Source organism: Mytilus californianus, unplaced genomic scaffold (genome assembly GCF_021869535.1).
Source record: "Mytilus californianus isolate M0D057914Y unplaced genomic scaffold, xbMytCali1.0.p SCAF_11, whole genome shotgun sequence".
Lineage (NCBI taxonomy): Eukaryota > Metazoa > Mollusca > Bivalvia > Mytilida > Mytilidae > Mytilus > Mytilus californianus.
The window spans coordinates 24,004,083-24,020,680 of NW_026262593.1; the positions used below are offsets into that span (position 1 = coordinate 24,004,083).

At 32.6% G+C, this 16,598-nt stretch overlaps 1 protein-coding gene across 1 annotated transcript; it reads left to right on the forward strand.

The window, feature by feature from the left end:
- Positions 1-7,547: 7,547 nt before the first annotated feature.
- On the forward strand, positions 7,548-14,128 carry LOC127720970 (sigma non-opioid intracellular receptor 1-like). Its single transcript, XM_052227694.1, has 4 exons — positions 7,548-7,761; positions 9,359-9,562; positions 11,361-11,453; positions 13,713-14,128. The coding sequence occupies exons 1-4, from the start codon at positions 7,626-7,628 to the stop codon at positions 13,955-13,957; spliced, it is 678 nt and encodes a 225-aa protein (XP_052083654.1). The 5' UTR covers positions 7,548-7,625; the 3' UTR covers positions 13,958-14,128.
- Positions 14,129-16,598: the final 2,470 nt, after the last annotated feature.

Below are 16,598 nucleotides of genomic sequence, written 5' to 3' on the forward strand. Positions count from 1 at the left end.
CGTTTTTTATATAGATTATACCGTTGGTTTTCCCGTTTGAATGGTTTTACACTAGTAATTTTTGGGGGCCTTTAAAGCTTGTTGTTCGGTGTGAGCCAATGCTCCATGTTGAAGACCGTACTTTGACCTATTCTGGTATACTTTTATAAATTTTGACTTGGATGGAGAGTTGTCTCATTGGCACTCATACCACATCTTCTTATATCTAATTATCAACCATTTGGTTCTCGATCCGATGAGGATCATTCTTAAAACACACGTCATACGCACTGTAGTCTTTTTTCACACGTTTATATGCTAAAAAGAGATGATGTCCATCAATAAATGTCAGATAAAGTTTTATTACACGAGTAGTACGAATTTCCGTGCACACTAAACGTGTTTCTAGACTTTCATCGGACATGTGCGAGGCAAAAACTGTTACAAGTTAAAGAGCATTAAAAGCTAAAGGTCCGAAAAGGGTATCGTCTACAGTCAACTTTCAGTGAGTCATTACCTTATCTTAAGCATATTAGAATATATATATATATATATATATATATATATACTAAAAATATACAATCAAGATCATCATTTTAATCAAATAAACACTTTATAAAGGATGCATCTGAAGTGCTTATCTGGTTCGACCTTCATGAGTACACGCAAACCAAAACAGACGAAAGTCATGGAAGCATATATATATAAGTTATTGAACACGTGAGGCGGTATATGATTAAAATGCACATAAAAGAATAACCAAAATCAACTTTGGCTATGGGAGTTGAAAACTGAGTTTTTTAATCATTTCTTAATTAATTAACGGAGAATTTAGGAAAAATATGTTAAAATCATTTCAGTAGCGAAGGACTGATTACTGAGCTGATGATACAAGCAGTTCACCTGCAGCGGTATCTACAAAGTGACAGAAAATGAAAATAACAGTTTACTAATTAAATCATGCCAGTACTGAAGCACCGGGTACAGGACGTACTGTAGCATGTATCACACGTCAATATGCTAATAATAAAGAAATGATGTCAAATCATTAGTGGTTTACCGATGTTCGAAACTCACCAATCAAATAAGAGGATACAAATCAAGGTAAAAAACTGAGGGAATCGCATGAATTCTATAAAGGGAGCGAGACCGGGTGTATCGACAGGGTAAACGCCTCCTATAATATGCATGCATCATTCGATAAACGAATCTAAACTCATTTAAATGTCACAATCGGTAAATCAGACGACTTTTCTGGTATCTAAATATCTAAGACCGCGAAAACATGTCTCAAGTGAGTAGAGTATCAAACACATCGAATCGGTCAACCGTGATGGTAACCGTCAAACGTATGTAGTGTCGACTCAATTCGTTTTTCCACACAACTCTGTTGGAGCAGGTTTTGTTTTTCAGCATGAGAGTGACGCATTACTTGAAATGTAAACCCACTCCGAAGAAAAATGGGAAGTTGACAGTTGGAAAGTTAAAGTCATCACGCACGTTTGATTAATACATGTCATTTTCAATTGAAGGGAACTGATTTCCGTGCACTCTGAACGTGTTTCTAGAGTAACGCTTATCAGAAATGCGTAAGAATAAAACTATAACAAGTTAGAGATTATTAAAAGGGCCGAAATGTAGCAATTTCATAAAAAAAACGTCTATGGTAAACTATGTCTGAGTTATTCATTACCTTAGATTTAGATCAACCGAAAATATATATAATTGCTTAAATTATTCAGTCAAAATTATCCGAAGCGCGTTTTTGGAAGTTGGAATCTTATTTTCTAAATTATTCTACGGAGTATTTAAGAAAAATATGTTAGAATCATTTCAGTACAGAAGCACTGACGACAAAGCTGATGATACCATCGGTGACAAGCTATCCACAATTCAGATAATTTATATACGTGCCTTTAATATAAAAGATGTTGACTGTGCATTTAAAGTTGTCATTTATTCAATATGAAATAAGTACGTCATTTATTTGAGCGCAGTACATTTGAGCCATTTTTTAAGATGTAGTATTCCATTTGACCCAAAGATAAAATACTCATTACGCGAAATTTTTTAGGTATCATAGATAAGGATTAAAGTTTTAATGTTAATTGTATTCCAAATACGAGGCTTGCATAACAAATTTTAAAAAGCACCCCCGAAGTTTAAGTAAGTTCACAATCATGTTCATACGAAATTGTATAGTGTTGAAATGTTCGAGGTGACAAGACAGACTTAATTATACTATTTTACTGTATCATTGCCGCAAATGAAATATTTCATCTTGGCGCAAATGAAGTATGTTTTGTGGCATAACGTAAACTGTTTTTTTTTTGGGGGGGATGCAAATAAAATATCAATTGGCGCAAATGCAATGCGCAGATCCATTTAGCTCTGTAGTATCATATAAGACTTCTTTTCGTTTTATCTAGTTCCTAGAAGTGTTTACTCAAGCATAAATGACAAAGATTTTTTTCCAGAAAAGCGTAGTAAGATAGTTTTCAAATGTTTATCTTATTTACATCTTTGAATGAATTAATAACAATCTGTATTTATTAACTTTGATTTTCTTTCAATCCTTCCTAAGTGCTAACTTCATTGCTGCACCTAACAATACACTTGTGGACTGAAAGAACATTTGAAATTAAAATATTCATTATTATTATTTAATCCATTTGTTTTTACTTTCTGTGAATAACCATTGTTACAAAAAATAAAACAGATCCGAATATATTATTTTCTCAAGTGAAATGCTGTTATAGTTCGTTATAAAAAAAAAATGTTCAAAATCTTTTTATCAAAGATTTTAATTCAATATGTCAAGTGAGTATGTTTTTATCGATTCCATAAAAGAATTTGTACCTACTTTACACTAGATGTCATTGTGCCATGATGTCCCTAAGCCATTTGTTTCTATTTCTGTACGAGCTCGTGCATGTTCTTTAAAAGAACAGTTAAATAGACAGTCATATTTCCTGAAAATATAGATCAATCATCATGGGAAATAAAAATAAAAGCATATTGCCTTTTCATTTACATTCAATCAATCCTGTATTAAGCTGGTCTTTTGTGAGTAAATTGTAAACCGTTTATAAACACCAGCAGTGTGGAAAGCTCTCTGGTAATAAACCTGTTCTAAGGAAATGTGCGTAATCCAAAAGCTATAAAGGCAAAAAGCATTGTTGTAATTTCTGTTCAATTTCACTTGCAGAGGCGTTTTAAATTAACTCTCTGTCTTTTTGTCCCTTACATGTTTAATTTTGGACTGTAGGTCCTTTCGTGTATGCACTTGAAACGAATTACAATTTTTGCTTTATGGCATTTTCATTCTAATTGGGTATTTTTTCCACGTAAAACCTTCTGACATAAAAATTGTAACTCGGAAAACTTTAATAATTGTAGTATATATCTTTTTGTGAGATATTTCATGTGACCATAGATAATGGAGTACGGTGTAATAAAGATAATTTTGCAAGACACAAAGATTTATAGATGTATTTTTTTTATATCACAGACCACTGATATTTTTTTTTTACATTAAAATATTGTTTATTTTACTTTTATTTTATGTTTGAAAATCATATTGTAATTATTCTGCTCATTTTGGGCGCCGAGATTGGCAAATAAAGTATCTGTTCGTTTGTTTGGTAATTAAACTAATATTTCGCAATTGAATAAAAACTGGGTATGGTTGTTTGTTGATGCTCAATATTTGTTGTATAAATGAACAATTTTAAAAAGAGACTTTTCTGGTAGTTTTGAAATTGTCTGCAGGAGGTTATTTGATAGATGTGATATGATCCGCCCAGTTTGATTTTCAAATTCAAAGGGGTTAAAAAGAGACCTATGGTATAACTTCGCATTTACCCTGTCTGTAACGACAAAAAAATCAACAATTTTATGTAAACATCAAAAAGTGCGAGAAATATTTCGCTAAACAGTTCGTTAATAAAAGTGCTAGTTATGTAAAGTCCGTGAACATCTAAAATAGAAGGCAGGCCAATGGTGGATCATGTTTAATATCATAAAGTGTATACGTGATATGGCTATTTATTATACTTCATGTCACAATGCCAGATTTTGATTGGTTAATACGAGGGAGACAATTTACTCTATCCTATGGTAAACACTCTATTACCCTTCACGGAGACGCTTGATTAGGTGTGCGCTTTATTGAATACGGATGGTTGTTATGTACAAGACGTCATAGTTTATTACTTTGAATTTGAAATTTAATAGACAGTAATAACAGAACATTCAGTATAATAAATTAAATAACACATATCTGATAGGGTGATAGAGCAGATTGTTACCCCTCGAAAAGACATTGTCAACCTTGGCTTCTCCTCAGTTGACAATGTTTGCTCGGGGTAGCAATCTACTCTATCACCCTCTCAGCTATGTGTTATTTATATAATGGTGTACTCAAACTGACATAGTGGATGGTTGATTTTAAACCGTTTTATTGGTTCCCATACATCAATAAACCATAACCCGGTGCGCATTTTGAAGAATGTGATGTCTCTATTACAGTGTTTCTGTTTTAGCACAACAGTTTTTAACACACGGACGAAATTCATTTGAATAGTTCAATGAGGATCAAGTACAGTTTTCACCGTCGCAAGATGTACAATAAATGTGATTCATCTGAACATAAAAACGAAAAGTGCATCCTAATTGTTTTTACAAATGATTATATTTGTTCCCACCATAGAAACTAAGTTATTCAAAGAGAAATTTCAAAATCTCAGTTATTGTTGGCCTATCAGTTAATAGTTACATTACATGTATGTTTCATTAGAAACCGTCGTTTTGATTGGCTGATAACAATCACGAGGCACTCCAATATTATATTTTATTTCCTTATAAATTACAACAGGTATGACCGCACGTGCTATCCGTGACATCGTTGAATAGTGCAGGAAAACGAAACGCTTGGTTTATCTCTTAATTTCATTGTTGTAGGATAAAAATGTCAATATAAGAATTGAATGCTTCTTTTAATAATTTTATAGGGTTGTAAAAGCGATGATCGTGCGCACATTTTTTAAATGTGCTTCAGTCAACGCTTTTTCACCACAATAAAACTATAAAAAATTTAAGAAGCATTCAATTCTAATCAGGATGATTTTTTTTCTTCATTTTTACAGACTGTGTATATGTTAGTCCGTGAGTTTTGTAATATACTTAAGAACTGAATGCTTCTTTTTGTAATTTTATTGGGTTGTAAAAGAGTTGACCGTAGCACGTTTTGTATGAAGCGAGGAAGCCTATAAAATTACAAAAGGAAGTATTCAATTCTTGTAATTACATTTTAATGATAAACCATAAAAAATAACGTGTTATAACAAATTGTTCGTTTGTTTTCCTATGCATTGTTGTGACGTTGCCACAGGAAGCATGTGCAATCAGGAATGTTAAATTTTATTCGGGAAATAAAATCTAATTTTGGATTGTCAGTCTATCAATAGTTTGGATTCTTATGAAACATACATCATTACATGGAATGTAATTGGAGATATTCTCGAGATGTAAAAGCCCTATATATAGTAGTACATCTCAAGTTAATTTGGTGTACGGAGACATGACTCCTGCATCAGCAGATTATATATTTTGATTGTTGGTGGGTGTCTTGTTAATGAAAATCAGGATGTGTATCTTCATTTTAAACGAATATCTATCTGTTAGTCTGCGAGTTTTGTAATATACATGGTTATAATCTAGAGATGTATTTGAAAGTACAGTTTAAGATAATTTAGTGTATGGAGACATAACTCCTGTATGACCTGCATCAGCAGATGAGGTATTTTGAGCTTGCATTTAATTAGTATAAATTAAAAAAAAGAGATGTGGGGCATGCGTTAAAGAAACAGCACGTCTGTTTTTAACTGAATTTATAGATGTCTTTTCAACTTATGAAGATGCCCCAAGGGTGAACCTGGTTATAGAAATACTGTGATCCCTGGATTTCTGACATCTAAAAGTGAACCACATTCTATGAGATGTTTAAATACGCTGCCATGTCCTATCGAAATAAGGACGTTAAATCTGATTCCTCGTGTAAGGAGATTTCCAAGCCTTTTGTACGTTAAAGAACACTTGCAACAACTCGTTGAGGTGGCCTGCTTCAAAGCAAAATTCCTGCTCCTATACAGCATACCCTTATTTTCCCGTTTACAGAGCCTACATATAGAATTTATTGTTAATTTGTTCTCGTCCTGAAAATGCATTAAATATTTGCCACTACTCTACTAAATCCGGTCTCGTGCATACAGTATAAAAAAGGAGATGCCAATGAGTCAAATATAATAGTATCTATAAAGACCAATTGACTGAGATTTGGACAACAATAAACAAAACCCATACACTATATGACACAAGTCTGATTGGGCATTTCGTGAACTACAATTGAGTAACCTAGAAGGAATTCAATCATTCATTGTGGTGAGCATTAACTATTTCAAGTATTGTAGAACATTAAACCATTTTAAAAGGCTATTTAAAGTCGAAATTAATTCTACTAAACCATGTAAACGATTTGGGAATTGAGAAAGACAGAAAAAAATATGACTTGGAAAACTTCAAAAGTAAGAGCTATTCAGATGTAAAATGCGCTGTAAAAGTTCTTTGTGACTGGATAAGTAATGGTCATTTATACATCATTATCTTATGTCAAGGGTGATGGATGACTGTTTAACGTCCAGAGGCAAATTTTAAAAATGCATATTTAGGATGAGAACATGTGGATGTGATATATGAAATTCAATATGAATTCTACTTTGTACAAGCCCGACATGCCATGTCAGATTTTTTTACGTTTAGGTCCATTATGTAACAGGAAGACGACACTCAATTCTGATTCCGAGCCGACCAGTCTTTGCTCTAACTCCTAAATGTCGCGTACGAAGCGGAAAAGCAGCGAATACCAATTTCCAAGTCTTGGTTTGACATAGCGGGGGTCAAACCTACAACCTCGTGCACTCGATGGATAACAATTATAGATCAAATCTTCTTTCTGAGTTAAGTTAACGTGGCAGAATTTTTGGTATGTTTCATATAACATTTTGAATCTAAATATAATTTCTTGTAAAAGTGTGCCTTCCTATTTCTTAAATTTTTAAAAGACATGTTTCTCACTCATAGACAAAGAGGAATAACTCAGTTTCACTGGTTGTACAAAAAACAAGTCGTGCATATATCTTGTAAATAAATTACTTATTCGATAAAAATTGCTTTGTTTTTACGAGGAAAGATTTAACTGACAGGCTGAGTAATCGTAAAGGGACCGATTTCTACTGAAAAATAAGAACAACACTTTTTGTTCATTTAAACAATTCTTAAGACATTAAAGTTTTTGCTATGTATGTACAGATCTCAATTCTTATCAGAAAAAAATAAACGACTTGAAATAACTGGCTAATTTGTCCCTCCAAATGAAGACCTACGACATTAGATATATTTTGTACTGTTTGTTAAATCCTTATTTTAATATTATGTATTATTTGTATTTTCAATTTTTTTAGTCTTTAAATAACATATGCTTCCTTAAACAGGAAAAGGAAACCCGGATTTAGGTCATCATGTTACCTGACTGTTTTTAAACTAAACTTTCCTTTGTTTACACTTGTCGTTAATGTTAAAAAATCGCAATGTTGTCGCTTATTTCTGCGATTAAGATTATATTTTTCGTATGCTTTATTGTATTTTGTGTGCAGTATTGGATGCAGAACAAAACATTTCTAACTGATCATAACGATATTGCAGAAATAGCACGGAAACACACCGGTGAGTATCTATATATAGTTGTATCTAATAAGGTTAATAAATAGGACGTAGTTCCTAATGCGGTGCAAGTAGATCTTCTGTTATCCGTACTCTTCGAAATGTTCTATCCTTGTTTAGCATTAGCCTTTCCTCCTTTCTTATGTCATCCTTCATTTCCGCTGTATTCTTTAATTTTTAGGGCCATTTTTCTCTATTCTTTATATTTTAACAACTCATTTTTCTATATTCTGTACTAAACCCCCATTCACACCTTCATGGATGATGGACTCTGTTTTATAATATATTTTTGTTGGTGACATTTCAGTAAATGTAGACTGTATTAGTTTCAGTTTCAGCTTATTTTTTCTTATTATAATGTGTTCTAGCGTGTATCCTCATATTACATTAGACGCAATTTAATCTTTAGCCCCCCCCCCTCTTTAGCCCCCCCTCTATACAAATATTAAAACAAACTTAATGATTTGTTGAATGTTGGTTGCTTAACGTCCAGTGGCAAATAGTTCATGCATTTTCAGGACGATAGCAAATTAATTAACAATAAATACAATAGATATGTCTTGTAATTGAGGCAGTCCGGGATAAGATCAGGGAAATTTCGACTGCCAGTGGAAAATAAGGGTATATTGGGCAGACTTTCCGTTTTGAATGTTCCTTGTAGTTCGGTATTTTTGTTATGGTACTTTTTATATTTTTTATTTACTTGAAAATACGGATTTTGCAAATTTAAGTATATGATCATGATGTTTCCAATTTTGGTGTAAAGATCGGGTACGCTCGAGACCAAAAGTTTTGGAAAGTAAAACCTAAACGGCATGTTCAGTCAAAAATCGGCTAAGGTAAACTTTGTATAATCATGGTCAGAATGATGGCGATGTGGTTGGAATCTTTATGAAAAATGAAAAGAATACCGATCTCCAAAGAAAATTCAAAACGGAAAGTCATTTATCAAATGGAAAAATCAACAGGTCAAACACATCTAACGAATGGAAAACTACTGTCATATTCCTGACTTGCTATAGGCGATTTCCTTATGAAGAAAATGGTGGATAAAACCTTGTTTTATAGCTAGCTAAACCGCTCATTTGTATGACAGTCGCATACAATTCTTAAACACTAAAACACTACGCGCAAATGTCCAAATCAAATGCTAAAAAATGAAACTAGTCGATAGGGTGTCTGATGATACATAATTGGAAGCCCAATTTCATAAATTGTATTCAAAACGTGTCATTTTAAAAACCATGCCAGACTACTACTTAGTAGATGGCACTTGATTGGTCACTCAAGGTACGGATGATAATAAATAAAAATCCAATAGATTATACTAACTATAGGCTACAGGATTTTCCATTAAAATTTAAATTAGTAGCACATGGAAATGTAATAACTGTAATTTATGTTAAATGGAAGTGGTCCTAAATTTTCACCAGTAGTTCGTCAGGGTTTTAGAATTTCAAATTTAATACAATCATGTAATATGATCCAATTTTTCAATCCAAAAAAAGCCTATATGGAAATATGTTTGTCAATATGCTTTTATACAGTGTCTAAATTCATTCTTTTGATATCCTTCATATAAAGTCCTCTTTTATTCTAGGGACGAAAGATATACAAGTATCGTATAAACAGATTTATAAAGAGTTGAAAAAGCGATTTCCTGGACACATATTACCAGAAGAGGATACAGAATGGCTGTTTATGAACGCCGGAGGATGGATGGGGAGCATGTGTCTGTTATATGCTTCTCTTACTGAGTATATACTCTTCTTCGGTACAGCCATTGATACTTCTGGAAATTCTGGTACGTATGTACACCATCACTCCGTGATGCACAGAATGAGAACGTTTAATAAGTATCTGTACAGGACTGTAAGAGTAACGGTTTAATGATTTTGTAAGGAATGACATGATGATCGTTCGGCTCATGACTTTTGAATGAAGGAAATAATTGATTTCTTTGTAATATTGTATGCGTTTGTCAAAGAACGTGTAGAGGTTGGAATGTCAAAAGATCGTTCAAGATTGTAAGATCACTCTCGGTCTCTTAAACACATCCGTTTTGATATAATACAAATCAAATCAAATCAAATTTCTGCACTTCCGTTAGTAAAACTGTTGATTTCTTCTTCAACAATATATTTAGCTATTTTTTTAAAGTTATCTTTTACGTTTTCCGTCAATTAGACTCTACTTTAGCGTCATTTGGTCTTTGGTGGAGAGTTGCTTCATTGGCAATCATACCACGTCTTCTTATTTTTATATTATAAGTCTGTCCCAAAATGAAATAGACAGGTCATTTTCACTTTGAAGGATGCACATATACATGTATATATATTTTGTTGTGTTACAAATAAGGTCTGGTTGTCTGTTTCAAAGATAAAGTATAAACATGCCAAATGGAGGCAAAAGTTATTTGAATGATTCCAATTTTTTTATTTCTTCTTCGTCTTCTACTTCTGTTGACAATAAAAAGTCAAATATTTTCGAACTTTATCATGTTAATGCGACTGAGTTACGATTGTAAGACCAACTACAAGTATTTCTTGTTCTATGCTAACAACGTGTCGTATATGGTAAGAACTATGCCAAATTGGTTCCTACTTTACACTTAGAAAATTAATTTTCATCATCTTTTCTGATTGATTTTGTTTAACATCCAGTGGCAAAAGTGTCATGCATTTTAATTCCACCGAAAACATCATTCATATTTATATATGATTATCAAAATTATTGTGTCAATTATCTAAATCATTGTAATAAATAACTTTGCTCTCCATTGGAATAAAAAAATATCTTATCTTATATCTTATCTTATTTTATTAAAAAATTAGTCCATTAGGTAAGTTTTGTAAAGTATTTCGATAGGGGTGAAGGGCTATAGAACTTTGAATTGCCACTGGAAGAAAGGCCATGTAAATAAGGATGAAAATTTTCCCTTGCAATTAGACCTTTGTGAGGCCACTGATCAATATTGGGATCTAAACGTAGTTTTGTTCCGCCACATGCAAAACAGGGACGCCAGATTGATTATAGTTTATGTAACATTCAGTTCAAAATATCTTTTGAAGCGGCAATATGGACAATATAGATCCTTCAGTATAGGTCAAGCGGAATGAAGATTGTGAAATTAGATTTGCAACTTGAAAAGGTTGAAAAGGACGATTTTGTTGGTAGGAACAGAATTTGTTCCTGAAACAGATTGCATCGGCGGTTTCCCTTACAACTGTTGTAAGGGATCTTTAACAAACAGAGAATGGAGAATCCGATTAGACACCTACGATGCAATCTAATGCGACTGTGTCACTATTTATACATCCCTCAAAGTCAAACTTACTTTGGTCTTTCACATCGGGTCTAGAACTATTGCAAGATAAGTCTAGATAACCATATTTCTTTACTGTGTGTACCTTTAGGCCAAGGCCGCAAGAAACTTTCACATAATATCAACTTTCATATGTTTTCTCCTCTTAAACTACAAATTAAATTTGAATAGGGTATCCTCTGTTTGCTCCTGATTTTTATTCATCCAGAGGAACAAATTGTTCTTTTGAATTTGAAATGTATATGACGAATTTTGAATTGTTGTGTTTTTTCCTTAGGTCGATATTGGGCAAATATATCTGATACAATACTGAAGGGATCATTTAGACAGTGGAAAGAAGGAGAGCTGGAAAGCAAAATGTTCAAACCAGGTATAACGTCGTACATGTAATTATGTTAGTTGAAAAGGTTTTTATAAGATTAATGTGTTCCTCGTCAGTAGGATAGAATGTGTGTGAGATAATGACAAAATATCAAATGCATATATAAAAAAAGTAAATAAACGTGTCAAATCAAAAACATTAACTGACCATCAGATTGACCATTATTTTACAATGTATGTGTCATCAAAGATACAAGTGTTATAATTTGGTACGACAAACCCGCGTTTCGTCTTCATAAGATAATACTTGTCATTTGCGCTCGAACCAAAGCAGTTAGAATGCCATTTCAATAACACCCAGCATGTTAAGTGGGAGGTTTAACCATTTGGATTCCTTTGATTTCGTCACTTAAAACTCAACAGCTTCAACCTATCACCAAGCCAACCATGGAAATTTAAATATCGGGATATGCGGGAACGATAATATGCATGTATTTTAAATATAGTTTGTTGATTCTGTCCTCTCTGTTAAGGAAGAATATCATACATGTATTTAAACTTTCGGGAACGGCCAAAAATAGTGAACACCTTAGCACACTTCTTCAAAACTTAAGACAGATAGGTAGGTACAAGAATACAACATATTTACTAGATGTATTCCCTGTTGGTTCCGCAGTTATATAAAATTATCTCGTACAAGGACCATTGTAAGCTGCTGTCATGACACACGTTTCTTAAAATCGACGTTGAAAAATTAAAAAAATATGAGGAAACTAGGGTTGCAACACCGTCAGACATAGGTGACTGTAGATTGATTTGGCTATTATTTTAAGGTCTCTATAGGTCAGAAGCTCCTCATGAATTCAAGTATTTACACATGCTTGGCTTTCATTTTATGTATGAGCTTTACTGATGAAAGTAAATACAGAAAAACACTTCGGGCGCAAACACTTTACCAATTTATTTCATTTTTTAAGCAGTGTGTCGATACCGCTGCTCATCGACTGCTAGTTCCGGAGTGCATCATCTTCTAGGAAGTCAGTGCTTCATTTATAACATACCTTTTTAAAAAATCGCCGTTAAAAATGAAATATTGAGAAAATAAGATTAAAACTGCCTCATGCAAAGTTGACATCAAATGGATGGTCATATATATAAGGTTCCGAACAAATTCAAGAAGTTACATATTCTTATATTTCAATTTTAGGAAATTGAGCTTTTCTGATACTAGTAAACAGAAGATAAATCCAAATAATAAATCAACCTACGATTGATTATGTTTGCTAAATGTATATTGACAAGTATTACATATATAAATAAACTGCTTCGCTAAGCGCAGCTAGATACGCCCGCAGAGGTCCAACCCTGAACGGTTGGGGCAAAAATGGACACAATATTCAAGCTTGATTCAGGTCTGAATTTGGATTGTAATAAAAAATTTGACATATTATAGGTTTCTGAATAAATGTAGTCAAAGAACTTGAAATTGGTTATATGAATTGAATTTATATTCAATTAAAGATTTCTTGCTGTTGTGCAATACTTAGTAAATCTGTTGTCAGACTATAAACAAATAAAGTTCAACTTATTCTCAATGTCATATTAGAATTTATGAAAATAAAAAGGGAGCTTACATCAATAGATAAAAAATAATTCACCAAAGTTTCATGAGAATTGGTGACAGCATTTTTAAGTTATTGTCCGAAAACTGGAAAATCACCCCTTTTTTTAATGAATAAAACCACATAACTCAGAAATGTAAAATGTAAAATTTATAAAATTCTAAATGACTTAGATAAAGGCAATTCAGTAAAGGTCATCGTACGGCCTTCAACAATAAAGAAACCCCATACCGTATAGTCAGCTATATATAAAAGGCCCCAACATGAAAAATATATATTTAGGACAACAGAAAATTATAGACATCTATATAGAGGACAACATATGGTCTTCAACAATTGACAAGACTTAGTATCTGACTATACTGTATGTCAATTCTTAATTGACCAAGGTCTAGACAAGTTAAATTATTTATAAACAAGTTTTAAAAAAGTATCAAAGCTATGCCGTCAACTCCAAACATCTATGGGAAAGCAGGGTGAAAATGGGTTGCTACTTCTGGTAAGTTAGCTGTTGGTTGAATAGCGTAATTCATTACTTTTGAAATGAACTTGATTTCAGAAGTCTCTATAGCCTCAAAAAACAACAAGGTGCAAAGAATCAGTCGTAGTTATGACAAAAAAAGACAAATAATTTTGTAAAATCAAATTTATTTAGTTCTGATATTTTATGTTTATTCTTTTTGAAGGTGACACTGTTTACCATGAATGGGGAGAAGTGACAGCTGTACAGTGGGAAGGTGGAACATGGATGGTAGAATATGCTAGAGGCTTTATTCCATCCACCCTCGGCTTTGCTCTAGCTGACACTTTATTTAGTACTACAGACTTTGTCAATCTCTTTTATATAATGCGAGTTTATACAAAAGCTTTGATATTAGAGGCATCGACCTCATTATTAGAATGGAAAGAATTTACAAAAGAAAGTTTATGATGCCTTTTGAACTATTTACATTTGGTAGTATTTTTTTAGTTTTTTACCTCTACCAAAGGATGGGGTAGGTTTTTTCACTAGTATAATATAGTCGATTGGTGATAATAGATTACACGTTTGATTTTGTATTTACTTCTGTTATGACAATAAAAATTATTACTTTTCTACGTTGGAATGTTGTTGATACAAACAATTCTCATTGAATATGCTCAGTCTGTGTTTCAGTTTTACTAAAACAAATCCAGTTTTATGAACGGTAATCATTACCTCGTCTGTGCATAATGCTGACTGATTAGGACTCAGCATTTAGTTCTCTTTTTGACTGACGTGTCTGTCCGTATTTTCCTGAGTCAGTTCGAAAACATTTCTTTTGTGTGATGATATTCTAAGGTATAAATGTTTGACTGAAGAAGATCTTACAGTTTTCATGTATCACTTGTCAATTCGCATTTTACTTTCATAACCTATTTTGGGGTTACAATTCATTGGTATCATGGTACCTATTGTGAGTGATCATGTGTTTGACCCCCTGTCAATACAAACACTTTTAACATTTAGGAGAACTCAAGGAGGTAATCACAAATCATTAGTTGGTGAGAAACATAAGATATCATGACAAAGTCACAAACAACAGTTCACAACACAACGCAGAAATCCAAAGATTGGGCAACACGAACCCCACTAAAAACCTAGGTGAACACAAATACTCCGGAAAGGTATAAACAGTTCCTGCTCCTCTATAATGACACCCGTCGTGTTGCTCATGTCAAGCAAAAAATGTTGATGTGATAGTTAAGGAAAAGAAGATGACATGTCGGCGGCGACGACAAGTGGAACATATCATCTGTAACATGTGATGCAGATATTTCAAAACCGTTAATTGTGATGATGATGGTGCTATCATTTTCGGGTAAAATTTTCGATGGGGTGGCTTCCACTATACTATTATGAACACTTGGTTCAGAAGCTTCCTTATCAGCAGCAGCCCTCTATAAAGGAAATTCTTACAGAAAACCCTGAAATATCGTATAAACTGGGAAATATATTTACTCATTATGTATAGGCGCTGATTAAATGTTACACTGAGTAAATTAAATGTTTGCAATGAGAAAATTGAAATCATCTGTTTAAAAGTTGTTTTTTTTTAATCGTCCTCACTAACCATCGAGTTGGATTTAGAAATCAAGTTTAACCTAAAATTCTAGTTCGAGTTTGAGTATCGAGTTAACTCGATTCTAATGTCAAAGTATTGCAATTAATTTGATTCTTTTAGGCTAATTCTTTCAAATTATTATCATGATGGTGTTTTTCTCTGGTGTGTTCGTGGTTTGTTCCATTTCAGGTGTCAAAGCATTATTGTTTTAGTACAAATTATGAACTGTAAATGCAGGTTCTATAGTCGAATTATTGTAATTAATATATATTTTTTAGATTATTTTTTTCAAATTTTAATCATATAAATAGTGCTTCAAGTTGTATCTGTTGGTTTTTTCCATTTCAGATGTCAAAACAATTATTTTATATACCGGTACTTTGATAATTAAATTAATTGAACAAAGAATTGCTTTTGGTAAAATTAAAATACGCGTAAGTGATCCAAAATGCCAAGTTTGACACATGCATGAGATTACCACTACTGTCTTTGTGAAAACCGCCAATCACTACTATGCCGATGATGAGTTTGTGCTAATAAAATATTTGTATTTGTATTTTTAATCGTCAACCTATTGAGGTTAAAAAGTATCATGCAGATGTACATATAGTTTCAGAATTTACAAGGCTGTTTAATAAGGCTCTTTGTTTGCCACGGTGTACATTTATATATTTTTTGTAAACCGACTGTCTCACTGAGCAACCATTCGATTCTGTAGGGGGACAGATTTGTACCCCCATGTGATTTTTTTAACCCAGAAAAGAAAACATTCTTCATTTCTGTATTCTGTACAAAATATTTTTTAACCATTAATGTTTCTCCGTATTGTTTATATTTTTGTCCATCCGATTCTGTATTATTTATATTGTAGCACTCCATTTTCTCTATTCTTTATTTTTTTTGTCCTTTTTCTGTATTATTGGTCCATTATTTTCTATTCTTTAAAACCTTTCCAGACCCTAAGATATTTAAAACATTCTATTTTTTTAAATTCTTGCCAGGTGTAAATTTGTTTTTCATCAAGTTATTCAAAGACATATAGAAAAATCAATGCCATCCCTTCCATCGGGAATTAAATTCTTGCACCCGGGTAACTAATATTAGTATATTTTTCAGTTATTTTTTTCACGAGGAACCTAAGATATGACATATTTAGTTAAACTTTCAAGTTAAAGCAGGGGCACACCACTTATGGGGCACACACTTCAAACAGTTCCGGAATAAAATCCATAACGACTCTGTTATTATTTTTAATATTTAAATTTGCTAATTTATGTCCGGTAGCTGATAAACAATCTTTAATTTCTTAAATCTGATCACATTATTTTCATTATTTTCAAACCTTTTTGTTTATGTTTTTCATAAATTTTTTTTAATTTTTAAATAGAAAAAGATAAATTAAAATTCTTTGTATTGTAAATATTTTTGAAATCATGCAAAATTTATTTAGATCCAAGTACGGAGTGGAATATTGGGTTTTAGTCGTAT